The sequence below is a fragment of the Odontesthes bonariensis genome, chromosome 2 (assembly GCF_027942865.1).
Source record: "Odontesthes bonariensis isolate fOdoBon6 chromosome 2, fOdoBon6.hap1, whole genome shotgun sequence".
Classification (NCBI taxonomy): domain Eukaryota; kingdom Metazoa; phylum Chordata; class Actinopteri; order Atheriniformes; family Atherinopsidae; genus Odontesthes; species Odontesthes bonariensis.
In genome coordinates this window covers 17,107,818-17,135,729 of record NC_134507.1, presented here as the reverse complement: position 1 = coordinate 17,135,729, position 27,912 = coordinate 17,107,818, and the positions used below count along the sequence as shown (strand labels likewise).

The 27,912-nt window shown below is 40.0% G+C and overlaps 1 protein-coding gene across 1 annotated transcript in view; it reads left to right on the top strand.

Annotated features, from left to right (window-relative positions):
• Positions 1–27,912, top strand: part of lrmda (leucine rich melanocyte differentiation associated) — a 223,957-nt gene that overhangs the window by 129,478 nt on the left and 66,567 nt on the right. Inside the window, exons 3-5 of the mRNA XM_075484471.1 lie at positions 19,836–19,962; positions 21,344–21,483; positions 24,642–24,768. Of these exons, the coding sequence (XP_075340586.1) occupies positions 19,836–19,962; positions 21,344–21,483; positions 24,642–24,768 (394 nt within the window). The remainder of the gene's footprint in view (positions 1–19,835; positions 19,963–21,343; positions 21,484–24,641; positions 24,769–27,912) is intronic.

The window sequence follows — 27,912 nt, the reverse complement described above, 5'->3', positions numbered from 1 at the left end:
GGAAATATTGATTGGCAGCGCAGTTAAGTTGTCAGCATAGTCATTTATGTGTCAGGAGAACCAGTTAAATTGTCAAAAAAAAATCACTTTAGGACTCCTCTCTTCCTTAACAGCTTTCTATAAAAGCGTCTCACTCAGACAGAAAATGCTTCCATCCTGACTGAATTATGATGGTTTATATTGACTTCTTGTTGTGCATTTGATTGGGTGTGCTGTGGATATCTTCTGATATAATACTAATATGCTTTTTTCCTCTCCTTTTTGGCGTGCAATATAAAAACACAAAACATTTTTCTTTAGATTTGGGTACTAATAGTTAGTTACTTACAATACCAATAGTCAGATTCTAGTTGTAGTCAGTCAATTTAGAGATTAAGCAATATTTACATAGTTGTGCTTTTTGCCATTTTAATATTAACAGCATACTGTAACTTTGCTTGGTAACAAATACACACACACACACACACACACCCACACCCAACAGTATACATTTTGGTAGGTTTGTTATTAATGGAAGCTTTCAAGAAAATCCCTTCCTCGGATGTTATCTGTGCTGATGTAAGGCTTGTAAACATTTCCCATTAGTTTGATCTGTCTTGCCTGTCAATTAGTTGTCTCTTTAATCTCCAGCCCCCACCATGGGAGGATGTATGATGCAAGATGCAATGGAGATTTGATGGTGAAATGATTATCGAGTGAGCGTTGATAGGAATTTGGGAGGGGTTGCTAAATTACTTTTCATATGGGTTACGTTGGATGTCATGCCTTGTGTAATATCACATGTTAAAAAGTGAGGTTTTGACAGGTGTTAAAAATACACCACAGGACTCTACTGATTCTGTATATCATTTTCAAATATAGGTTGGATTCAGCTAAGGAGTTATTATTTACCTTTGTTCCTTAATAAGTATTTATATTTAGAAGGTATGTGCATAAAAATAACCAAATCACATTTCTTTAAATTTTTCCTGAGTCCAAAGCCAAACAACATTCAGTGTTAAAACCGTTTATCTGCCTAATTGATGTCCTTTACAGTTACTGCAAAATAGTAGCAATATAGGCTGTAGTGCTTGAAAACATGGAAACCTTACTCCTTTTTGGCCCAGTACAGCTCTTTAATATTTTAGTATCTAACCCCTAGCTTGGATAGACAAACACATGATCAGCACTATAAAGCACATCAGCCTTCCAGATTTGTCCGTGGCAACGACTGTTGGGGTTTGCTTTGGTTTTGAAGGTGCACTGCCCTCATACCATCACGCCAAATTGAGGAACCACATAACTTATTTATTTTCAATTTTCACAGAAGCGGTAGTGTTTTGGGTTTGTGTTGAAATCGTGGCAACATTTTTCAAAATAAAACGTAAAGAAGCGCCAAAAGTGAATATATTAATATTGCATTTGTGATGTCTTAAAGAAGTTAAGCAGGAAATCAGTTGTCTTTGGAGATGTGCCAAGTTACAGTTTGGAAAAACAATAAGCACCCACAGCTTCAAACCAGAGAAGTTTTTTTTATTTCTTCATTTTATTTTTTCCATGTTCTGTGTTTGTGAAGTAGTCGCAGCCTGGCTACCTAGACGGCAGACTTGTTTTTAATAGAATAGTGTTCACTTTGTGTCCAAGCTGGACCAATGTTATTTGAAGATGTTAAGGGGCTGATTGAATTTGTCCCTCAGTGCAGAGACAGGCTCCATTAGGTAGTGGGTAACAGGGTCGTGGGACCTGTTAGAGAGATAAGAGAGGGAGCAGGCAGTGCAGACTGGCCCCAGACTGAGAGCAGAAGTTTAGGGAATAAAGCTCCACAATAGCTGGTCCGAGGTCAGGTAGACAGTCTCTCTCTAAACAGCGTCTTACAACTAATAAACAAAAACTTTGTTGTTGTTCTTTTTTTAATTAAAAAAAAAAAAAGTTTCTGTTTTAACTTCAGGCATGTGTAATGATTGTTTCCAAAGAAAACTCTACCTAACTGCCTCTGTGAGTTCGTCATATCTGCTTCAAGTTCAGTCAGTCATTGACTTGGAAATTGCTTGTGACAGTAACAAGCTGTCTAATCATTTGGTTGACAGATGGAAAGAAGGCTAGATTGTTAGATTTTCATGACAGGGAGATTGTTTTTTTTTTTCAAAGTTAATCAGACTAAATCGACTAGCAGTTCCACAAGATACCTCTGCTATATTTATATGTTTTTTTTTCTCCAAAGGCCTTAAAAGAGGATGTTTTCTAGAGTTCTTTGCTGTTTGAAATGGGTGATTGTGACATGTGGCTGTCTATGTGTTTTATGTACCTTAAGTCTCACTGTGTATCTGACTACCACAGCCCTTTTCCCCAGGCCCTTGGCCCCTGGCCTCTATCTCCTGCTCTCTCTTACAGTAATGAAGCCTGCCTTTAAGGAACGGGGTGCAGGCAGCGAGGCATCACAGATTAGGTCAGTGGAACGGCTAGCGGGCTGAACATGATGGATGAGGGCCAGAATGAGTTTCTGCCGTGGCTGTATTGTGAAATCTTTTCATTGTCACCGACGGGCCTATGAGAGTCTGATGAATAAGGGAGCAAGTGTCAGAAATGCCCTTCTATTCCTCCCTCCTCTTCTCCTTCAGTATCTCCCAAAGCTGCCACCCTATATGCCTTTCTATCATGTCATTTTCTAACTTTCTATACAGTCAGCCAATGAAGAAAAATCATCACAAAAGATAAGCCAGGTCCATTTCAGACGAAGAGAATGAAAGCACTAAGGAGGCAAAAGTGGTGCAGCCATTGGAGTAAGAAAAAAAAAAAAAAAAAGAACGTCAAACTGGAGGATGTGCTGCGCTGGTCTTAAAGTTCCAAATTGGACAGAACAAGTCTCCTTGCACTTTCACACTCTCCTCCCTCTTTCATCCAATGCAGATGGACCTCCTGCTTTCAGAGAGCAAGAGCGAGAGGCAGCAAGGGGTGTGGTGGTGGTGGTGGTGGGGTGTCTTTATGGGAAACGTTTGTGACCAGCATGACAGCTCTGCTTGATGGATGGGCCGCCTCCATCTGGTTGCAGTGCATGTAATAAATATCCATGCTCATGTTTGACCTCTCTCACTTACCAGACACATCTTTCACTTTTGGGACATCCAAGGGGGACTCACAATTATGCTCTGCACTCTCCACTTGCTGGGATGTCGGGGATAGCGGCTCTGTTTATGGGCCACAGCCCAAGGGCAAAGAGTCAAAAAAATAGATAGCTGTAAACAATGCTTCCGCTGCCAGGAGGATTCTCTGGCATTCAATAACCTTTAACACCTCCTAAGCCCTCATCTCCCTGAGCTGGTTGTATGTGCCCCAGAATGCACTGCTGCTCCGCACAAACCGCCTCCATTCTTTGGCCAGTGATTTAGTTGTTGTCTGGGCATGGGTCAAAAGATCAAATGCCAGCATCTGCACAAAACTTGCAAAAAAACAAAAGAAATTAAAAAGAGCAGCAGAAGGATAAAGAAAACTGACCAAATAGAATCCAGTTTGCCCTTTGCTAATATGTTGAAATTATTTAACCATTTAACATAATGTAGAAAGGTTATTGTTGAGAGCAACTGGATATGTGTTTGAGCTTTTCAAGGTCGTGCAAATATAGTTATACTCCCAACACAGTTTGCTATTACATATAAAGGGAATACATGTTTTCAGTTGCTATAACCATTCTTCTTTAGCCACTCAAATACAGTAGCTTGTGTGTTTGCCCTTAACAGTGACCCAGTGCATTACTGGTTAGCTCCTCAGTAATAGAAATAGATATGCACCCATTGGATTTTAATAAACCTGGATAATAATGAGGCTGAAAACCTGAGTGAATTGTAAAGCACAAGGCTAATGAAGTGCCTATGTGGGCAGTATGTGAGAAATAACCTATAACCTATTAAGAAACAGCCCAACTCGCTCTAACAGAGTGCTGCCCCTGATTGAATTAGTGCACTCTTTAATTACTGAGCATCTAAGATGGGAGCTCTGAATCTAATTGAACTTTTTCATGCTTGCTGCACCCCAGCCAAACAATTTGTTCTGTAAAAAAATTTAATTAACAGTCTCACTTTGTCTGCATTTTTTTTGCATTGATTTTGTGTAACATTAAGACCATCAGAGATCTCAGAGATTTCCAGGCCGTAAAGAATCAAATCGCACAGCATTATTCACAATAACGCATATGTTATAATCGCAGGGAGAACTTACTTAAAATTCAATCCACTTTGGCATCATTATCATGTATCAACATAATAAATGAGCCCTTCAGAGCATGGTAATTATAATTTGATAAATCATCAGCAGAAAATTAACTGGATGTCAAAACATTCATTGGAAAGGGTGATGAATGGAGGATGATTGTGGTGATGAATTGTGTTAATCTGCGCAGTATGAAGCCAGCGAAATGGCTAAGCAGCCCAAGATGGATGGGCCATAGAAGCTGCAAGGTCAGGACACACAACTGCAGAATGGAGGGAAGGAAAAATAGGAGGGAACGTAATGGGGAGAAACGTAAGAGGGACTCTCAGAGCATTGTGGGTCTTCCTCGCAACAGCAGTTCATTACGTTGGACTTTAGGCACTGGATTTTGACAGTGAATTTGATGCAGTAGTCTGTGTTTCTAAAAGATCATTTTCATAAAAATTGTAAAGGCGATCATGTTGATTATGGTTGGGTGCTTTTAGGAAAAGTACAATATTTTTCCTTACTGAGTGATTTCAATTATTATTCCATTATATATTTAACTCCTCTAATCAGGCAGAAATGCATAGAGTTTGTTAATAGACCTCAAGGATTCACACACTTGGAGTTTGTAAGCAGTGCTAATTGTAAACATAATATTCTTTGCTTTCAAGACAATTCCATCAGATGACCTTATGGTTTTAAGTTTTCCTAAACATTTTTTGTGTGTACACTGTTTATCTTTATGGCAAGCCAGAGGAGGCAGAGGAATGCTCAAGGCGATAATTTGTTGGGTAACTTGGCATCAATGTTTGCAATGTCAACTTAGTTTGGTGACATGTACTACTTACTGAAACATTACTGAAAACCATGTTAATCCCATCATGGCAACAGTATCCTCCAGTTTCACTGGTTTCTTTCAGCCGAATAGTGTACACTGCAACATATTAAAAAATAAGTTCAGAGATGGTTTGCGGAACTTAACAGACTTCAAGATTTGGACTTGGACTCTAAATTTCCTTGCTCTCAATTGATTAATGATGAATGTGCTTTGAAACTAAATCTGATCCATGGAGCACCCAAATCAGAACTCTCAGGAGCTACACTAGAACTTGGTAATGTTGAGAAGAAGATGAACTTCTGAAATTTGAGCAGACCCCTCCCCCTCCCTCTCTGCTGTGCTTTAGTTCTGCCTCCAAAGCCCTTTAATTTATCTGCTGCCTACTAACAACAGAAACTGCAGAGGTAACAGTGAAGGGCATGGGGTGGAGACTCCTCCTGGCTTTTACTGGTTGGTTTTATGTATACATGTATATACATACAGTATATCCCTGCACACATTACTTTGCGTGGTTTAACTAACAGGCAGTGTTCTTCTTGTAGTTTTCACTGTAACATTAATAACGCATATGCACGTCAAGTTGATCAGTCACAACTCTTGTCTCCAAACAATATTTTTATAACCCCCTATGGGCCAAATATGTAATTATTGTGTGTTGGAGCTTTGAAATGTCCTCATGTATCCTCTGGAACACCCTAATGGGGAAACATAAAGCAGAATCAAGCCAGCAATCTTAAACAAGTTTCTCATAAATAACTCATAACAACATTTGTCTAATCTGAAATATATGCATGCGTCAGCCTAAAGTCTCATTATTTGATCATATAATTTATTCATCATAATCTAAACCTGTGAATCTGAACAGAGCTATATAATAGTGTATTCTGTTGTAAAATTTTGTAAAAGTATTGTATGCTATTGCTGCCATTACATCATGTTAGTTAGCAGTATAAGCACTCAGAATATATCCTGATTTTTGTGTGTTTAAGTCTTAATTTAGGTATTGCTGCTCTTTTACTTTAATAAAAAAAAAGCTTCCTTCCAGTGGTAAGATTGGAAGAGCCTTCACTGATGATAATGAAGGCTATTTCTACAAATAACAGTAATTACACATCACTGCTTTTGAAATGTGACAAAGCAGACAATGTTGCTTTTATTGAATTCATTATGTTGACAGGCAGTACATCCTTTTTATTTATCTCCTATTCGTTATGGTCTAAGTGAACGTGTAAAAACTGACAACTATGCTTAAGCCTTGCTATTCCCCATGTGTGGTTCTCTGTACAGCACTCTCTTTGCGCTACTGCTTGTCTATACATACCTGACCTTAGCATGTAGTATGTATCCTCAGGTAGGTCTGTCGTTATAGTTGCTTCGCCACACAAGGATCAAAAGTCCCCCTTCACATCCTGTGTCATTTCTAGGTGGGAAGTATTAATCTCATACAGAGCTTCAGACACCTCTTATCTGCCTGGCAGGTTGACATGTAAGGGGATATTTTGCCTTGATTCCAGCAATGAATGCAGCACACAGGCTATCACTTGGCCCACGCTGCATATGGAAGAGAAAAAATCACACCTCTCTTTCTGTGACTTCCATTTTCATTTGTGCTTTTTCCGCTCACTCTTTTTAGTCTCTTTCTCTCTCTCTCCTGGAAATTATCACCAGCCATGTCAGGAGCTGTGTCAGATGAAGGGGGAGAAATGTGTCACACTGCCTCTTAAGTTTCTGATTGTCTAAATGACACAGAATCTCATCATACAGCTGTCTTCTTTTCTGACACTACAATTACCCATAATTCCCTCTGTCATTCACTGTCTCAAGGTTAGTATTTTATGTCTTGAACAGAGGGCGAGGGCATTTGCATTCGGAGGCTAGAAGAAAAAGTTGCATATTCGTTACTGTGCATTTAGAAGATTATTTATCTTTTATGTTTAAGATGGCTGTTTGGAACATATGTGTTTTTACAGTGGACTTGACCCAGAGAATTTTATTACCAGAAAAGTGTTATACTCAAAAAGGTAACTGGTTCTGGCTGAGCTACAGTGTAACCAAAAAGCATGCATTTAAGCATGTAAAAGTAAATTACCTTGCCCCATTTCCAAGTGATTGTTAATGACAAGCACCTTGTTTCAGCTGACACCATTAAGCAGATCGGTCATCAAAATAGAAATTTCTTGAAACTGCTCCTCAGAAAGCGGGTGTTGCATGTCCCCCCTGACAAACAGTGAAAGTGGCCCATTATCAGAGCCCGTCTTACTCCATCATCTCTGATATCCTTATATGGTCACTGGGTTAAACAGTACATCTTCCCATCCTTTTTACCCCATCCCTTGAGTAGAGTGTTCTTCAAAGGTATAAATTTCATTGAAAAATGACAGCCTTGACACCATAATTGACCTGAGAGCCTCCATCTTACTCTTTTAAATTTCTCTGTTGTAATGTGTGTCAACTAGATAAAATGATTCCCATCTCCACCTTTCTGTGGATTTCCATTTGCAAAGACAGCTGACTTGACTGACTGGCACAGGCTCCATTATCATTCTGTTTGAATGCCTGGGATTGGAGGTTCAGGTGGTGATGAGTGGGCCTCCATTGTTTGAAACAGGTGCTCACACATGAGCCCTGTCGAGCATGTGGAGCTGTTAGATGGTTAAATAGTTTGTGATAATGTGGGGATTTAATATTCTTTGTGAGTAATGCTTTACCCTGTCTGATAGACCATCTAGTCTGTCTGTCAATGTGTCATAGTTTCATGGAAAGAAAATTGGTTTTATACTTTCATTAAATTTGCTAATGACTTCCATAATGCTCATGTTATTAAACAGGAAATTATCAGGTGGGGGTAATGTACATTTACCTTTTGAATATTGTTCCATCTTGCAAATGTCAATTAGTAATGCATTACTGAAATTTAAGAAGATACAGAACATTTCATACTGGCTAAAATGTATTTAAATGTCATAAACATACAGAACAGGATATTTAATTATGTTTTGCATTTGTGAATATAGCAATTAGAGTTGATCGTTTCCATATTCACGCTTATTATAAATGCTATACCCTCTCTTGGCTTTCCTATGATTATTGCATCCTTTTCGCTCCTGTTTTTTATGACTACAATGTGTCTCCAACATTAATTACGTCGAGTACATCTCAACCAAATTCACTACAAGGCAGACGCCGCAAACATTTTTTCCAATAGAAAGACAAGCCCCCATTTTGCTCCTTCTTCCTTTTTGTTGCGTTATTTTCTCACGTGGTCATAAAAAGCCATGCTCTGTTTTTCTATGCGGTGTCAAATTATTAAGCTTCATACTTGTTTCATGAACCAAAGACATATTTCTCCTTTCCGCTAATTGGGAGATTTTTAGGAGTGTCTATAGCCACAGCCTGATATGCCCAAATTTGTCAATGTGCTGGTATGCTGCTGCTAGACTGCAAGTCGGGTTTGTTCTTAGAGCAATTCATTATTAGATAAATTTACACTATATTGACAAACTGTGTTAGGATTGAGTGATCTCTTCTCACATTTAGATACACCATTTTTCTTGCTCTTTCATTCAAAGTGATAATGAAAATGGAATATTTTTAAGCTGCTCAATTGGAAAGTGAAAGGTAATACTTGAAGTGGGCCTTTTTTTAATGGAAAGGGGTCTTGAAAGAACTTTGCATCAGAGTGGTGTTCTATGTGTTGAACAAATGTGACCCATATGTGTTTATTTTCTCTTTGTCCTTGCTAAAAAAATGTAGAGATAGCCTTTATGTACCAGAGTAAAAAAACGGCACTTTTGGTGGGTAAAGCTGGGAGGCTAAAACGAGCTTCAAAGAAGGTCCAGTCCTACTCAGGTTCACTGGTAAGCCTGTTGGACATCAGCTTTGTTCTTCTCATAGCCTCCTTATTAGTGGCCTGATGCGGTTGTCCCCTTGCATGTTCCTCTTGTACCTCAGCTGGGCCAATTTGATAGCCTAAGTGCTCAAATTGAGCCATTTTGTCTCACTTTGAAACAAACTAGGACCTATTATATGTGTGTGTGTTTGTTTTAAATTTATACCCCTCCTTGTCTCTTTTCCACGTTGGCCTTGGTCTATGTAGGTTGTCAATGCCCCCTGCCTTTCTCTTCTCTTAAGTTTGAAGCGCTAGCTTTGTGAGGGGTCAGTGTTTCCACTCCAGCAATGTCAGCTTCAATCTGGGGCGATATGGTGTGAAATGTGTGCCATGGTGTGGGGGCTTGCAGGTCAAAGCCCCAGTAATTGATGTTGCTTATTCATCTGCTTTTCCTTGTCTACTCTCACCACAGCACAGCAGCGTTTTTTTGTTTGTCTAAATTGTTTGAAGATTTACTGTAGGTCTTAGGGCTCTGAGAAGCATTCCCCTGCTGCACTTTGTCTGTGTTCCTACCTAGCAGGGGGTCAGCACCGGGCCACACAATGGTGCCTGCACAAAAGAGGCTTTCCCCAACACAAGGCCTGGAGGACACAGCATAGCATGATACTGAGCACTAGGGGATACACAATGGCATTGGCACAAAGAAGGCTTCTCTTAAGACAGGACTCAGAGGACACATAGCATGACAAGCAGGGCAACTCTCACTGTAATTAGCCATGGACACAGCCTGGCCAATGCCATTTTGAGATCAGTGAACTATCTTTAAACAGCATTGAAAACACAAAGGGAAGAATGAAAGTTTTTGACAGAACTTCTGTAATGTGATGCATCAAATCTAAAAGAAACAATGTCCTTGTAGTGAAAGATGTGGCTCTACACACTGTAGGTTTGAAAACTATCACCGGTCTCTCGCTGAACTCTTTGGATCTGCTGATCTCTTCCGCTTCATTCGTTTGTTGCTAGAAACGTTACCTGCTTGCTGAAATGCAGGCTGAAATGGTGGATCTGTTTAACCACAACGAGGAGCATAATGATGGAGCCAAGTTTAATCTGGCCCTCTAGCATGTCAGGCGGCAGCATGGGTGGTATGTCCTCCAGGCCCTTTGAAGAGGGCTGATTTAGAGAAGAGATTTGGATCATTACACAAGAAAGAACACTTCATAAGTACCGAAGTGAGTTGGAGAAATGACGGTTAATGATGTTGACAGCAATTCACCTCTGCTGAATTACAGAAAGATTTGACTCAACTTGCCTTCTTTAATGAGCCTCACTCTGTAAAGGTAATGGGCCAGCAGTAAGACAAGGAGAGAGGCAAGGAGGGGAGACATTGGGGAGAAAGTGAGGGATTTATTCCTATTTTTCTCCTCAGGGAGCTCCTCAGCTGCCTGCGGTTTATACTGGGCAGGTAGGCTATTGCATACCTCCATGTACATCTTTATGTTGGTGTTTGTAGTAGAGAACAAGGAGTCTTTTGGTGTTGATCCGAAAACGTCCTGACTTAATTTGAGTTTTTCAAAGAATTTGGAGAGGGAGTGACTTTTAATCATGAGACCCAAGTTCAACACCACTCATTGTCTTATTTTTTTCCCCTTCATCCTCATTTGGTTCTGACTAGAGTTTGATGATGGCACAGCTGTATTAGTCTTTACATTGAGATGCCTATTTTTTATTTTTTTTTATATTTTGTGCAATAATATTTGCTTGATGTAATTAAGAAATGGTGTCATCACAGAATTTGTGGGGTTCAACTCCCTTGTTTACAACGCTCTCACTGGATATCACAGCAAAGCAGACAGTGTCATCATGGTAACTTTCTGAGAAGTTTGTGAAATACGTTGCTGTATTTTACAATCAGTTATTTGGATCAACTTAGAGAAAGATCCTGGTTTGTAATGAAATTCACACCTTCACAACATTTACCTGGTATGTTGGGAAAAAATGGGAAAACACACCATTTCACAATGTTACCATGTATGTGGGAAAACTGACACTAAGTCAAGTCCTGTCTACGACCATGATCAACTAAATTTCATGTAGTCTTCTTTTGTTAAATTGAGTAACTACAGTAAGGTAATGCGCTGCTTTCAGATGTTGTGTTACATGATAAACAGCTGCACCTACACACTGGGATTGTATGGCCTAATGTAAAGGCTTTTTCTCCCAGCAACCATCTGTCTTTCACTATGATGTTTTTGATGCATGTCTTCGTAATGATAATCTGCTTGGATCAAAAAAGCCTATTTACATACTTCCAGAGCAAGGACGCTGATTCCGGCCTACAGCTTGTTTGCTATTTCTAATCCTGCATGTTTATGCGCAAGTTTGTGACAAAAACCTGAACTGACAGTGTGACAGTTGATTTGCAGCTCTATTTTTTTCTCATTTGACTGTCACCCCATCAAAGTAAAATATCTGTCGATGTCTTTGAGTGTCTCGCGCTGAATGATAAATATGTACATCCAAACTGGGATTCGGTGCCAATTATGCATCGACAGAGATGTCACCAAGAATGTAACATTTAAATTAAAATGATGGCATTCAATTTCAAACTGCCTTGTGCGGTGACATGTCCTATTATCTCCTTTCGCTGTGTAAGGCAGGACAAAAACAACAACGAAGAAAATCAGGAACTATTTCAAAGGTCAAATCAATAGCTTTGTTGTTTGTCAGTTTTTTTTTTTTTCTTTTTTGGCACACCTCCATGTCAGTCATGAATCCTATTAATAGGTTTGTTACAAGCAAAACATGCTCTAGGCTTTGATAGTTACACTCAGTATACCGGTTAGGGTAAGGCCCCGAAAACCCTTCAGGGTTCAAGTAAACTGTTGCAAGCTCCACTGAAAACATACATTTTAGGTCAGTGTTGGCAACATCTTTCTACAGTTCTATTGATTTTTTTTTTTCAAGTTGATATTACCCCAGCAGTATTATTATTTAAAGCCATACATAGAAGCGCAGCGAGCTCAGTAGCACATGGAAAACAAGACAAAGCATGATCCTTAAATTGGCAGGAATACTTGTCTAATTATCACTTTTCTGCTCGTTCTGTATGCTGAGATTATGTAATTATCTTTTAGAAACACTTTAGAACGGCACTGCTTTGTATGTGTGTGTGTGTGTGTCATTTATGAGGCGCTGGTGTACCTGACACTCAGCAAGCCACTTAATAATATGCTAGAAAGGCAGCTAATTATATTACAATAATGGCTTGATGAAAGCAATAAGGCAGGCTGCTCAATGAGTGATAGCACTGTTAGACTGCTCAAGTTGTACCCTTATCACAAATTATTGTTATCCCACTAAATAGGAAGTTCTTTAATTACAAATGTGTTTATTCATTAAGCCACATGAATTTGAGGGCCTTTATGTTTGTTATGCATGCATAGAGTAGGCTATGTTGAATGATATGTTTCTCTGCAGTGATATTTTCAACAAATTAAATCCCATATCACGGTAATTACTCCATGTTTACAAGCCCCCCCAAAGCTAGGATATCCCAATTAAAGACTACACCTGTTCTATTTCTGAGATTTGTATTTGTTACATGTGTCATTACATTTTCCCCCGAAGAGCAGAGGTTTCTCAGCGGGGAAGAACCACCACTTAGACCCCTCACTGGGCTTCCAGATTTCATCCTGCCTCTACAAATGTTCTAGGCAGACTGGTGTTGTCTAGTTGTGGGATTCTGTACAGAGAAGAGGCAGGAACATTGCTGACACATTCCTCCGCAGGGCCTAGGGAGGGGGTAGATGGGTAATCTGACGGAGGGCGAGCCAGAGTTCCAGCAGCAGCAGCAGCAGCAGCAGCATCAACATCAGCCATAGACTGCTTTCGAAACTTTTTAATTAGCACTAATTACCTTTGCAGGGAAATGTTGAGGCTTGAAAGGATTTGTGTCAGCAAGTGGGAGATCAAAGATTGCGGTGCCGTGCATTTTAATCTGAACACTGAGGGGTAATAGAGAGCTGTTTGTGTGTGCGAGAGCGGGTTAGAGGAGGAAAATCATCCCAGGTGGTCCTTGAATAGTCTACCTCTTGTAATGCTGTCTACCAATCACACCACAGGTCCTGTCACATTATAAAATTTTCCACTAATATAAAGAAATTAACTTTAGTTTTTACTGCTGATTAGAATTATGCTTCCCCTTCCTTCACTTTGTTCATTTTCCCCTTTATCTGTGTGCATACATTCCTCGGTGTAAGTGTGTGTGCAGACGCTCGTGAGTTTGCGCGCACCGCTTCATCAGGCTGACAGGCTTTTCATAGAGGTGGTTTTAATGCATGCCTGGACATCACTGTGGCAGGGTCATCCATCAGACATCAAGACAACATCGATCATTTGCCATGAAGAGAGCGCGGGGTAGTGATTATTTGCTATTAGGTGGATGCTGAGGCATACAAATGGCTGGCAGTTGACAGTTGAACTCACTCTAACGTAATGTGGGTTGGCTCCCCCTCTCAGGGAAATGTTGACAAGCACTGAGCCTGAACACTGTAATGACAGAGTGTACAGGCAGACAGGGAACTGAGGGATTGTTCCTCACAAATTGCAACATTTGTTATTCAATGCCTCTTTTTTATCATTTTATTGCAAGTACTGTACATTAGTTCATTTTCCAAATACATGAGTTCAAACATGGCAGACTTTATATTTATGTTTTCTTTTATTTGGGAAAAAGTCCTTGTGAAAGGCACTCATTGCAATATGTTTGGCTGGTTGACCTTTTCAAAGTAATTTTGCAGCTTTATGTCCACATTTAAAGATATGTGTGCCTGTGCAAGATACATTTGCTTGTTTGTCCCGCATTGATGTGCTCACTGACTGAGATGCCATCAGTGAATTGATTTTCAGCTGCCGTTGACTGAGAGAGGAGGATGTTTGTCATGTGGACAGACAACTAATCATTCAATACAAACATTCACAAGACACATGGCTGCACTGTGAGCGCAGTCCAGGCACCGTGAGCAGGGAAGTATTGTGGAAGCTGTGATGATATATTCTGCAGTCATGATGCATATCAGAATGTGCAGTTCAGGGAGATGCATGGGAAGCAGCTGTCATTCTCTCTGGCCACGTAACAAAACCTGCTTAAACTTTAAAATCGACATCAACCGCTCTGCGGTGATCTCTCTATTTCTTTCTTTGCTGGGGAACAAGAAACTCTTTTCTACCTCTCGGTTAGGTCATTGTTAGTGCTTAGACTTCATCCCAGGAAAAACTGGGGTCAAGCAAGGCTTATGAGGTTGGAGCTGACAGGAATGTCTGTCAAGTCCTTATCCCTTGGTCAGGGTTGGTCCAGGGTCATTAATCAAACAGGGATTTGAGGTGCAAAGGGAAGCATGAGGGCAGGTAACGCTGACCTCGGTACAGTGGCTTTGATTTTGTCAGGCCCTGGCTGTGCTTATGCGTGAGGGTGTGTGTGTGTGTGAGGGGGGGTGGTGTGTATGAATTGATAGGATCCGTCCCTGTCTGATTCACAGTGCTCTCAGCCCCTCTGCCAGCGCTAATGACATTGAGAGAGAGAATATTAACCTCACACACTCAGCAGGAACATCCACAGGGGTAGTCTATAACTCAGACACTGCAGGATTCATGAAGGTATAATCATTCACACAGAAACTAGCTTTACATTTTTGTCTGACACTCCACAGTGTAGATATTTTCAGTAACTGAATCTGCACTTCTCACACTATTTCATATAGTGTGCAGTAATAAGCAGTGGGGTTTAATTCTTCATCACAAAGAACTTTCCTAATTTTATTTCACAGATTTCTTCTTCCTTGCCAAGCACGTGTGCTCTAAAACATATTTTTGCTTTGCAAGTGATGTAATTCTTTGTAAAAAAAATAAAAATAAATGACATGCCACTGCAAACTGGCAGCTTTGTAGCTATGATGCCTTAACGCGTATCGGTAGCAAGCATAGAGCAATATTCAAAACAGATTAAACTGAACTCACAGAAAGAATAGATATGCCAGCGGCACTGAATGTTCTAATGATTTCCATTGCCATTAATAGTAATTTGCAGCTGCCTGGGAGGAGACATGTAATCCCCTTTCCATGTGTAAATTGACATGCATTCATAGAAGGCTCTGTGAGTCCTGGATGTGTGATCTTTAAATGACTGCCACCTGAGGCCTGGCAATGCAGTGAGAGGGACTGCCACACTGAGAAGTGACGGTCTACATGTAAGCAAAAAAAAAAAAAGACGGGGAGAAAGGGAGAGCTGCGAGGGAGATGAAGACAGATAATGACAGTCTAATTCACCACCGCCATCAGAAATGCATGTAGGAGACACGCAAAGGCCTTAAACTGTAGCTGGGGGGAAGAGTCCTGGAACAGACCTGAGCAGCTCTGTGTGGAGGTGGTAAGGGGGATGTTAGAGGGGTTGCAGGGCATCAATTTGCTTTGCAGATCATGTGTTTTATCATTGGCTAATTCTGATAGTGTTTTGATGCTTTATTTTTGGATGTTTACTTCGGAATCTGCGTATTTATAGTGGGGTAGAGTGATAAAATTGAACTGTGCTAAACTATGTATGTCAATATGTCATCATCTCAGTGGAAAGTCACTGTGATTGATGTAAAAAAAAAATAATTCAGGAATATATGTAATATTGTGCAAATATTAAGTATTGCGTAATAAGACCAACATATATATATATATTGCAGTTTACAGAGTGGCAAGAACCATCAGAATATTTTTTGGACTATTTAAACTTGAATGGTTCTCCAGTGTCATCTTTTTCTGAAGTCAGCCTTTCATCCATTCACCTATTTTATTAAGTTTATTAAAGCCAGTCCACACATCAGGTTTTTCAGGTCCAGTTCCTTTTTACCATTTATTACACTACCATATCCTGGCAGGCAATCTATAGTGTGCTCTGAATAGTCCATTATGCACATATGAAGGCCATCCAGGCCCAGTATTGGTCAATTCATCAAATGTTTATCTACTGCCTACTGAACAGAACATCACTCTACAGCTATGGCCCCTTCTTTGGAATAGAATAATACCGCACTGGTTTTCTGTACTGATGCAACTTTTCTATGAGGACATCAGCTGCTAAACCATGGGCTGTGGCTGTGAGTACTCAAGGATGGACGGGAGGGGGAGTACAGGAGCCTGGTTGAGGACTTTGTGGGGTGGTGCAGGTCCAACCGCCTATGAACACCTCCAAGACAAAGGAGATGGTAGTGGACTTCAGAAGGAAGAAACCACAGCTCCAACCTGTGTCCATTGAGGGGGTCTATCTATCTATCCATCCATCCATCCATCACATTAACAGAGCAGGCTTTTATATGATAGCTCGATAATATATAACTTAAACAAACTAAACATTTGAGTAAATAGCTTCAGCGTTTACGGAGGATAAATAACAAGAATCTATTTAGGCAACCGTTCCAAAAGTATCAGACATGAGATGGGAGACTGCGTAACTCATGTAAAAGAGCAAAGAATGCTGTGCTTCATTTTCCATGTTTTGCCTGAGGATATCCAACATGACACTGGTACACACCATTGGCAGGAGTGACTGACATTTCAGCCAATAATGGTCGAGAGTTTTCTTCCCTCTGTTGTCAGCAATGGTTTATCAATCACTATGTCTGCATCAGTATTAGTGTATTGATCTGGCAGGGCTGCTCTCTGGGTCAGCGTCTCCTCTCCGATGTCCTTGTCTGGTTTCTCACATCCTCCCCTGCTTCTTGTGCCGAGTTTCTGCTCCAGCTAAAACTGAATATATCTGTTCTCTGTGCACAGTAGACTGGATATTTGCAGATGACAGTGGTTTCAACACATACACGCACTATTTATGCAAGCTTGAAAGCACATACATTGATGCACACGGTGCTGTGTGATGTATAATGGTGAGCTTACACAGGCTAAGTGGCAGTCAAAGCGTAAAGACAGCCATGTGAAGTATTAGTTCTGACAATGAGGCTGATCATAATTATCTTAACAAGGAGAGGATTCATCACCTCGTTAAAAAGACTGACTCTTTGTCTTTTTCTTTCTTTTGCCTGGGAGTGGTTTAATAAAATACCATTTGATCACACGTAGAAATCTTATTTTAGAGAATCTGTACTGAGTGACCGCACTTCGCTGTGATTAAATTGTTATTCATAGTTTATTTAAAAAAAAAAAAAAAAACACTAAGATTTTACTTACTTTTCTCTTTATGAACCTAAACAATGAAAGGGTGTGATCTCTGGTAATCATGTTAGCAGATATATGAGATTTGGTGGAATACAATGCAGAATCTTTTCATTCTCACTATCATTGTGGCAGTTTCTTGAGGAGTGGAATTAGAGTAGAATTACATTAAAAGAAAAATACATTTTGTGAATTTACAGCATTATTTTTATGCGTTTGTGTGCTTTGCCATTTACCAAATCTCAGTAGCATATTGTCAGTTATTCTCATTAGTTTTGTTTAAAGCACAGCCACTCATTTCTTAAATGGGGGGAAAGTACTTTTACTGCAGTGCTTAAACTTTGTTAGTTCTCCAAGCTGCACATTAAAACAAGAAAGCTTATAAAAAGTAATGAAACCAGCTATGGAAGTCTACAGAGAGAACACAGAAAGCTGGCGAGTATTAGAAGTTCAATCCCTGCACTGTAGCTAATGCTGGGTGGGACTTTGTGGCTCTCCCCTGGCTGTGAATTTAACTGATTAAATCAGCCAGTGCACGCAGTGGTGGTGACATGAAAACAACAATTAATAAGGCTCCCTCCTGTGCCATGCAGCTCCCTTTAACCGAGCAGCTAATAACATAACCCATAGGACTGCAGCCCATCATACACACACACACACACACACACACACACACACACACACACACACACACACACACACACAAACACACATGCACAGGTGGCAATAGTTTGTTAGCAGCCTTTGTTCACAGTAAATTAAATAATGTTTATCCAAGGTGGTAGAAGATTGTGCCAAACAACACATTAACAAAGATTATACTTCCAGATTAATTTCATGTTGTTCTGAATTCCCTCTAACTGCGAGAAAGAAATGTATAAATTGTGTTTCCTGTTTTTATGTTTCAGTGCCAACAGCTAGTTCTTATGTATTCTTCGAGCTGAAGTTGTAATTTGGACAAAGTCCAGCAAAACAAAGGTTATTTTTACATGTTTACAACATGTTTCTTAACATAGTCCTATTCAGTATATTAACCAAAATGTACTTATATCCTCTGGAGTTAATTATGCTCTAGGTTAAAAGGCACCTCATGCTTTTATAAATTAGAAATATCATGAGGTAAAAACAGGTTAACTGAAATGTTTTCATCCATCTTGCTGGTGCGTTAAGCTGACCTGATGAGAGGTTGTTAGCTCGCAGCTTTGCCAGTATGATGGCTAGGTTCTGTCAGATGTTGTTGTGGGTATCAAGTGTGTGTGTTTTCAAAATGTTGATGTCTGCTCAGTCTGCCTTGCGTGCAAGTCAACAATGAATTTGCTGAAATGTCGTTTTCCACCCGAGAAGATAGCTACAGCGTTTTCCTTTGTTGATCAAAGTTTCTGGCAGTTTTTCCGCTCGGTCTGTCAATGAATTTTTCTGATCAGTGACTACTGTGTCTAGATGGAGTTTAGGGCAATTTGTTGCACGGAAAAAGTAGCCAAACAGGCCAACAAAAATTTGGGTAAGATGACATATTGGTTTTCAATGACTACTTTAGTGGACAAGTCGACATAATGATACTATCTTACATTTTCCTGCTTTATGTTGTATTCAAGTGCTCAGCCTCTTATTTTCAAATCCTCATATTTGCCAGTATCTTTCCACTATTGTTGCTGTGTGTTATAAATGGTCCCTTCTTGAATGCAGATATATATCTAAGTTAGTGAGTACTATGAGTCACTGACGTTAATGCAGATCCAGGGATGAGAAAAGGTCCATGCTGTAGCTGTTATGACATCTCTAACACCTGAGTTTGTACGATAGCAAAGTAACAGTGTTCACTGGAATCTGTGTACAAGACAATTATGTCATCTCTCTGTTTACTTTTACTAGAATGTAGAGTTTCAAAGATTTTGTTTTGAATAAAAAAATAGTATGGTTCGATACTTTTTTAATTAAAAATACCAAATAAAATTATAAAATAGCTGTTTTGATAACTCACAGAAGGGTTTGCGAAGTACATTGTTTGTGTTGTGTCAGATTTAAATGCCAATGAAGTCTCCCAGGACACTTTAACATGGCATGTTGACAGTGTGAAGGATTAGACAACACATGCTTTTGGAAGCTTCTACGACTTGAACTTTGCAGGGCCCTAACATAACTTCTAAAACCACCCTCTGTCATTTTTATGCCTGTGTTAATGTGTATATGTGTGAGAGAGACGGGGAGGAAAAGAATCGAGATGACCCCTCACCCCTCTGCAATGTGTCATGAAATGAAATGGAGAGGCAATACGCTTTTTAATAAAAGAAATTTAAAAAAATCCTAACACCAACTCCTATCATGAAACAGTAGCAAAAAAGTTTCCCCTCCATTCCGTCTGTGATTGCGAGTGTATTCCGGTTCCTGTGAAAATGATGGATGACAAGTTAAATTTGTGTCTGGGGAGTGAAGGTGAACTGTGACAGAGTGATTTGTCTTGGGAATGAAGGGTTAGGGTCAGGCGAAACTGGGCGCCTCAAGGCACAAGACATTGACAAATTCATCCTGCTCACCGCATTTCTGAAGCCTTTTGTTTTGGATCCTGGCTACTCACAAGTGACCCCCATCCCTCATCCTGCCAGCCGCTGAAGGATGCCTCACCATGCCAGGGGAGCTCAGTACCACTAATTCTTGTCATTCACTTTCCTGACAGGCCCAGACCCATACTCTCCTGGTGTATGAAAGACAGACTGAAATATTTATTTCTGCACAACAGTTGACCAGATTTGGAGTCATTACAGTTTCCCTGTTTCCTTATCATTACAGGTCACTGGCAGGCCTCAAAATGTTCACTGAGCTGGAAGAGCTGGTCGTCGACAACAATCTGCTTGGAAATGACCTTCAGTTGCCAAGGTTACCCAACCTCCACACCCTGACACTTAATAAGAACCAAATATCCTTTGAAGAAAATCCCTTATTGCTTTTCTTATTTTGCATTTTGAAGTTGTGTGCTACTCAAATATGAATCACAGGCATCAGTTTTAGGGTCAACTGTTTATTTTACTTCATTTTTATGGAAGTAGAACCCTCTCTTGTCTCAAAGAGCCACTTTGTAATGCCATGGCTTTGCAGGAAGTATTTTGTGTTGCAAAAGAGTTGAGGAATTTGGCCATCGCACAGTTCTACACATGACTAGTTTTTGAACCACAGGGACCTCTAGTGGAATCATCAGTCAACATAGCAGATGTCTTTAAGACAATACAAAGTATTAGATTAAAGTCATATCCCAAGAATGAGAAGTTATATAAAGTATTTTCTGTTTGGTCAAGTCGGCTTTATATTTCAAGATATTTAAAAAAAAAATATCTGAATTTTTGCATTAGTATCAGAAACATTACATTGTGAAAAAGATCCCATTTTAATTTGTTCCTACATATACCGGTGCATGCTCATATTTCGTCTCTCTGATTATAACGGCCCTGTGTGTTCTGCTGGCCAGGCGTTTGGAACATGCAAAAACCAGAGCTCTACACTGTCACTGTAAATTTAAGGCACACATTTAAGACACATTGCAAGGCTGTTTATGATCAGTCAGAGAAGTGTGAACTTCCTCTCTAAGCCTCAGAGCAGGTTCGGCAATGTGTCCTGTTTTCCTTTGGTTATGCAGATCCTGCTGGGTAACGATGCTTACTCTCCCCTCACATTTACACACACACACACACACACACACACACACTTCTAGAGTCAACATTAAAACTGGGACTCCTTGAAGTGTGCATCTGGGACTGTGTGCTGAGTTTGGTTGTGAAGTGGTCGGCACATGCTAATAGGCCAATTATGTACATCCTGTCGTGGCACAGTGCCATTTTAAAGCTCGAGCGCCGCATTAGTGCAGTTGTATTTTGACACTTTGGGGCTCAATTTTCCAAGTGAATGTATTAGTGATGAATGTGCCTGCTTAGGGGCTGTTTGTTTTTTCCACGTTTTTGCAAAAGTTTTCCACAGCACAGCTCTGAGAAGCACGGACTGTTTGAACCACAGGGCATCCATCATTTTGTCACTGTTCTGCACCCGGCCACCTAGGAAATGAAAGAGATGGAGAGAAAGAGTGAGAGCAGGAGCCAAATTGTGTCAGCGCTATATGCCAAAGCCTGCACCTTAAATTGCCCCTCTGTCTGCCCAGTCTCACAAAGCCACTGACTAGCCTCTTTGAGCACCTCGGTAAATTTGACAGTGACGTGTTTTAGTGCAGACAGTTCCTGGGAGGGGCAGTGTGGGTAGTAAATGCTAATGTAATTAACAGCACTAGGTCCTTGACATCCGCCCTTTGACACCTAACTGATATCGAGGCCCTGCTGGAACACTTGGCTGATGTGACCCCATCACTCAAGTACCTAAGCCTGCTGGGAAACGAGGCTTGCCCCAACCAGCTGGTAAGCCCGGATAAGGATGAGGACGACTACCAGAGATACAGGTCTGTAACTACATGAACAAACTGTCATGATGTCACACATGAATGAAGAATTTGACCACATAAATGAGTGGACGGGTGGATAAATGGAAAGATACTGCAGATAATGTTCTTTGTGTTCATATTTTTAGTCAGCCAGCTTTGATACAGAGCTATTTAGTGATGGTTTTCCATAAGTAATGAATTTGGAGATGGTACTTTTTTTCCCCAACCGCTAGCCTCTACATTTCATAACCAGACTGCGGATTCAACCCCATCACTCTAAAAGCTTTGTCAACTGGCCCTTCTACACTCCAGTTTGCAAAATGGATTTCATGTGTGACTAGTCAGCACCACAAATGAGTGTTTACTACCCTGCCTTACCAGAGCAGATGATGCATTAAACATCAAGCTAGGCCTCAAGCCATGCAATATGACCACCATTTGTCAGGGTCCTTTACATGAAATGCAATAAAAGGCGAAAAGCATACTCTCTTTTGTCTGTTTTAGCCCTAAGTGCTTGTTTCTGACTCTGTGTTTCTTATTAATCATTTACCACCCATGCCTTTCTTGAATAATCTTTCTTCTCTCTTTTTGTCTCCCTTTCTCTTTCCCCGCCCTCACATCCCTCTCCTTCTCCCCCTTTCCCCTCTTCTCGCATGCTTATCTTACTGGTGAGGAAAGCTTTTCTGTTTTGACTGACAACGTCTACGGTCCTGTAATGTAATATTCATAATGTGTCACATAGTAAAACATCAATTTGAGCGTGATGCAGATTTTGTGTCTGACAAGGTTAGGCTGTATGCAGGTCGTGACAGCACTGGCCTTGGGCAATAAATACCCAGCCCAGTGCCTCAGGAGCTCTTGGTCTCACAAGTGAAATACCCTGGTGCGCTGCTTCGGTGCTCCAATTAGTGCAGTGACATAGAAATATAGCATTCATTCACACAGCATTGTGTGGTGTGCAGGGAGGTTAAACGTTGCCCTGTTCTAAGACATCTTTGCATAAGCTTAGTGGCCATTTGCAGTACGACAAAAACAGGAGTGTTCTACCCTGTAGAATGATATGTTTACAATGATTACTGGGTATGCAGCGTAAACTCTCAATTTGGGAGACCTTAAAAATCTGCAACCTTAAAAACGGATGTAACTCAACCCATTTTCTTCTCTCTCTCTGCATCTGTTATGTATAGAGATCAATGGAGTTTTATGTGACCTTTTAACCTCTCACCCTGTGGAGAGTTTATCAGTTTGTATGATCTGCTGTTGTGTCAGATCAAAGAGGAATCTGTGGTGCCCCGAACACCAGCTGTGCTTTTTGCTTTCTCTTTTCTACATGTCATAAGTGCAGCTGCAAGATAATTACCCACAATGTCTTCTTTTTTGTAATTTTTTTGAGAATTTCACCTTGTCACCATCCATTCAGTTATTATAAGTATGATGCTTGCCTGGTAACACTTCTTTTAGAAAATAAGTCCTATAGTTTGTTAGTAACTTCTTAGATAATAATTCATATGTAAATGTAATTTCTTTTTTTTTTTTTTCTTTTTTTTTTTTTTTTGTAAATGTAATTTCTTAGGGAGGTGTCTATTGAGAGAGACCAGAAAAGTTTGGACAAATTACAAGGAAAAGCGAAATACTGTTTTCTTTACAATCAGTCAAATAACTATAGTTAACAATCAGTCAAACATTATCTTTCTCTGATCAGGGTATAAATCTCCTGCTTCGTGTTAGTAAGATCTGCTGTCCCTTGTCAGAAGAAATTCAAAAAGTTATTAAAAGTCATTTTAAGATAAAAGTGGTGGAAGTTTTCAAAGTGATGTGGTCTGTGTTATGAAATATGTGTTTATTCGTTTTTTTTAATTCAGATAATCTGGATTAATTTTACTCTAAAATAACTGCTTCGAAGTAATATTTGTTACCGTTAAATAAGGTACATGTAGTCTTTCTCTCAGTTGACCCATAGCATCACCACACCCCTACCCCCTGTGTCTCCTTTCTTATCCTCCCTCTGTAGTTGGGGTTGAATCATTAATATCTCCACTAGCTGACAGAGCCTTGTCATCTGCTCTGACCCTGTAATGGTAGGTTACCTATGGAGAATAACCTCTCGTCTTGTCTCCCAAGGGCATCTTCACATTTCATCATGGAAATGTCCTGAACAAAGTCCTTTTACATGGTGAGAGACACAGGAAGGGAATAGGGCCTCTCGGGTCTGAGTGCTGGTGTATTCGTCAGAAAATGGGGTTCTTATTAAGAGGTTAGGAGCAGGTCGTTTTATTGTGTCATAATGTTTCCACAGGAAGCCATTGAAAGCCATGTGATATATGGAGATTTCCATCTCTCTTAGTCAAAAAAGCATATATTTTATTTTATGTTTGTGTTTACTTATATTGGAAGCTTTTTATTTTCCTTCTCTGTTAATTTGCATGAAGATATTTTCTGTTCCATGTCAGCCTGAATCTGATCCCTACACCGCCCCCTTATTATCCTCAAATGTTGAAAACATGACACAGACTTTGCCATCTCCCCTCATCGCCATCGCCATCATCAATTTGTCACAGCTCTTTGCGCACAGGTCTTGTCTGTGCCCATATCCCTCATCCTTTCTCACCCTCCACTTAGGGTGCCACATGCGTGTCCTTTTTGGCTACCAGCTCAGCCTTGACATACTGGTTCCTCTAACCCTGCCTGCCAGTGAAAGGATCCGTTGTCATCTATGTATTCCAGCCATTATCTTTTGACGTTTCTCTCCCTCACAATGAAAGACAATGTATGTCTGAAAGCTGAAAGACATATCTGTGATGCTGCCAGAATGACAGGTCTGGCAGACAGTTTGAATCTCATGTGCTATTTATATGGAATACTTTTTCTTTTTGACTTTGAAGGTGATTAAATACAAAAGAAACATCACCCATAGATTTGCATCACCATTAAATGGTAGTAAACATGGCTCCTTTGCAAGTTTACCTGATGCGTACATTTACATGTAAGAATTTGTGTCAGTTTGTATAGTAGATCACGGTTTACACACTTCCTTAGATTCTCTGTTTTTTTTACTCTCAGTCCAGAACCACTGAGGCCTTTTAAGGCAGCTGATTTTTATTTTTTTTCTTTTCTTTGAACTGTTTGTACATGAAATGTGCTATATAAATAAATTTGATTTGATTTGATTCTCACAGATACTTCGTTCTATACAAGTTGCCCCAACTGAAGTTTCTGGACACCAGGAAAGTAACCAAGAAAGAACTAATGGAGGCACGGGCAAGAGGAGCATTCATGAAAGTGGTCAAACCCAAGTCGGAAGCTGTAAGTCAAGCTTTTTTTTCTTTATTTTCTTTATTATTTTTTTTTAAACTGTTTTAAATAGTCTTTCTAAAGTATTGAGTGGCTTTGCCACATTTATCTCTTTCCTCCCATTTCTATTCAACTCCTTTATCCTTCCTTTCTTCCTGTGCATGCTTGACTGTTAGCGTCCCTTTACAGAGGTCCTGCTACTGTGGCCCTTTGAAAAACTCTGCCTTTGCTACAGCTCTAAGTGTGTGTGTGTGTGTGTGTGTGTGTGTGTGTGTGTGTGTGTGTGTGTGTGTGCTTGTGTGTGTATGCACGTGTGTGTATGCACGTGTGTGTGAGTGTGACCACGGCTTGACCTGATTCTGTTTGCATGAGCCCAGATCAAAGACGACGGGCGGCTGTTCTGTCACACTTTTGTTACCAAGTGTGACGTGGCTGGCGATTGAAATGACAGCTTATGTACATGACGCACACAATTGCTTAATTATCTCTAGCCCATGCTTTTATTGGTTCCCATCTTTTCGGACAGTGTAGACTAATTAGGGTTTGGGAGTATTGTGGATATAACTACTTCACCCCCTTTTCTTTTTTAATAATCCTTATTCTGCCCCCCTTTTAATGCAATATAAATGAAGGTCTTTTGCTCATATTTGATTTCAAGTAATTGTAAGGTCATGAAATATTTACTGTTTTTGGTCAGCTTAGCTTTGTCGTTTCAAGGTCTCCGGGGCTCTCACAGTGAGCCTGAGAGGTAAAAATGGATCCAGAGTAGCACGACTGGAGGCATCCAATGACAAATCAGAAGCATGTGAGGCGATGTTGGGTTTAAAAGTGCACGAGGAAAACAAAACATTCATTGTTTCAGACAATCAGTTAGGATTGTGTCCTCTTTAAGTGTCACTCCATGCTTTGCTTTGTTCTTGATCCTTGATGCAACTGGCAAAACACTGAAGTAATTTAACCTCAGTCTGCCGTTTTTGGTAGATGCAGAAAAGTGGAGTGAAAACACTGTTCATCCACTTTATATAAAAAGAAAATAAGGACCTCTACAATGCTTTCTGGCAGGGTAAAGTCACTTTTAAGATTGTATTTACATAGCTTGTCAGTGAAAAAGAAATGTTTGCCTTTGTCGCCAAAGGCTTTGATGAAAGGAGAGATAATCACAGATTCTAGCTGACATGATGTGTATGTTTTCATGTCGTTGTGTCTTTGAACCTGCTGTATATGATTATTTATTCCCTATGCTATGTAAAAGGTTACAGCTTTGATAAAAATGTGTCTGCCTTACATTGCACTTGCTCCTGAACATATTCCTTCGTTTTTGTACTTCCAGTTCCTTATTAGCAGTGTTTGACTAAATGTAGAGGATTTTTTTGGACGTATCACGTCTGGACTCTGGGAGATGACTGCAGTATTTCCATGAAGTTTATTTTGAGTCGGATGAAACGTGATGTGTCAACTATCACTGACTTGATGAGCCATGAGTATCTGCTGGCTCTAATTGTCCACATCATCAGAGTGATTGTTAGCTGACCAATAGTGCAGGCCACCAATTAGCAAAACATTGGCAACGGGAACAGGAGAGTGTGGAGAGATGATGGCATAATTAGATATTTGTGTTTGCTTTTATGTCTCATACAGCAGGGTGCTGCTCACCGTACACTGTCTGCCATTAGATTCATTACAAAGGACGGTAATTAGCCGTCTTGCTGTCTCTTGCACTACCATTCAAGTCTCAATTAGTACAAGTATTGGATTAAATAAATACAGGATGAGAGAAATAATTAGACATGAAAAAATCATTTTTATTTTTTTTTGGTTGTTTTTTTTAATGCAACTTAGGGAGAAACTTGTTTTCTTCCTGTAAAAAACAGATAAACTGAAACTAGTCTATTTACATCGATACACGTCCACTCTTTACACCGAGGAAAGAGCCCATTCTTTGGCATTCTTACTGCATGATGTATGTATTGGAATAAAGACAACACCGAACTTTCAAGACCTCTCTTGAGTCATATTGGGATTGAGTGTGACCACACTTTAAACTCCTTTTTAATCATGCCATTGTGGCATGGCACTGAGCGACGCCACATGGCTCCGATAAAGCAGTTATGGTCTTTAGCACAATCTGAACATCATAACTTTTCATACATTCCCAATGTTTTCCATGTTCCCTAAATCACAACCAGACAGTCAATGGCCAGTCTCTCCAAAGGGAGAGTCGTACAAAATCCTATTTATGAGAAGGGAAGAATTAAGAGAAGGGGGGAAAAAAAAAAGGTTGTTGCCATAAGATAGATACATAACTTAGTGACCCAGAGTTAAACCTTCATTGCAAACATAAATACACAGACAAAGGAATACACAAAGAATTGTGGTCAAATTAAATAACCACATGTACTTACTGTGAAGGATTTTGCAGCTTTTTATATATAATAACTTGAACATTACTCCCAAAGTGGGTGACAACGAGTCGCCTTGAATGTTTCAGTGTCTGCTTGAGGTAGTGATTGAGGGTTTTTCTGTTTCCTTTTCGTTATGCTGTATTTCTCCGTATAAATGAAAAGCAGTTGGACAAAAACCATGGCAAAATGGACACATGGAGGGATATAAAAAATAATGTATAAATACCTGGAGTAAACAGAAAAACACAGCAGTGACGACTGAAGCGCTTTCCCAAAACCACAACACTAAGCAGAGTCGGAGTGGAAAAGCCTTCGAGCTGTATTTTGGGAAATTTGGGCGTGTTGGAATGCTATAATGTGATAATTCTCTTTGAGGACTTAGAGGTCATGGAATGAAATGGCGTTAAACCACGTAGAGCCACTTGGACTGTGCTGAGCTGCTTTTGGAAAATACATGTGGTACTTTTTTGGCCCAGTTACTCCACCTCTCTCTTCTTTGCCATGAAGCCCACATTATGCCGCCAAACCCTTGAGTTAAACTAGCCATGTCTATCAAAACACTGTGACAGCACATTCTCTTTTCAGATTTTCAGCATTGCAAAAAATGAAAATAAAAAAGTGCTTTGCAAATTTAACAAGTTGAATAATATTTATTCCTTGCCACATGTTTAAGAGTGTTTCCCAGTGAATGGAGAAACTCCCCCTTACTAAGCGCAGCTTGGTAGCTACGTCAGCGGATATAAATGTTCCTCGG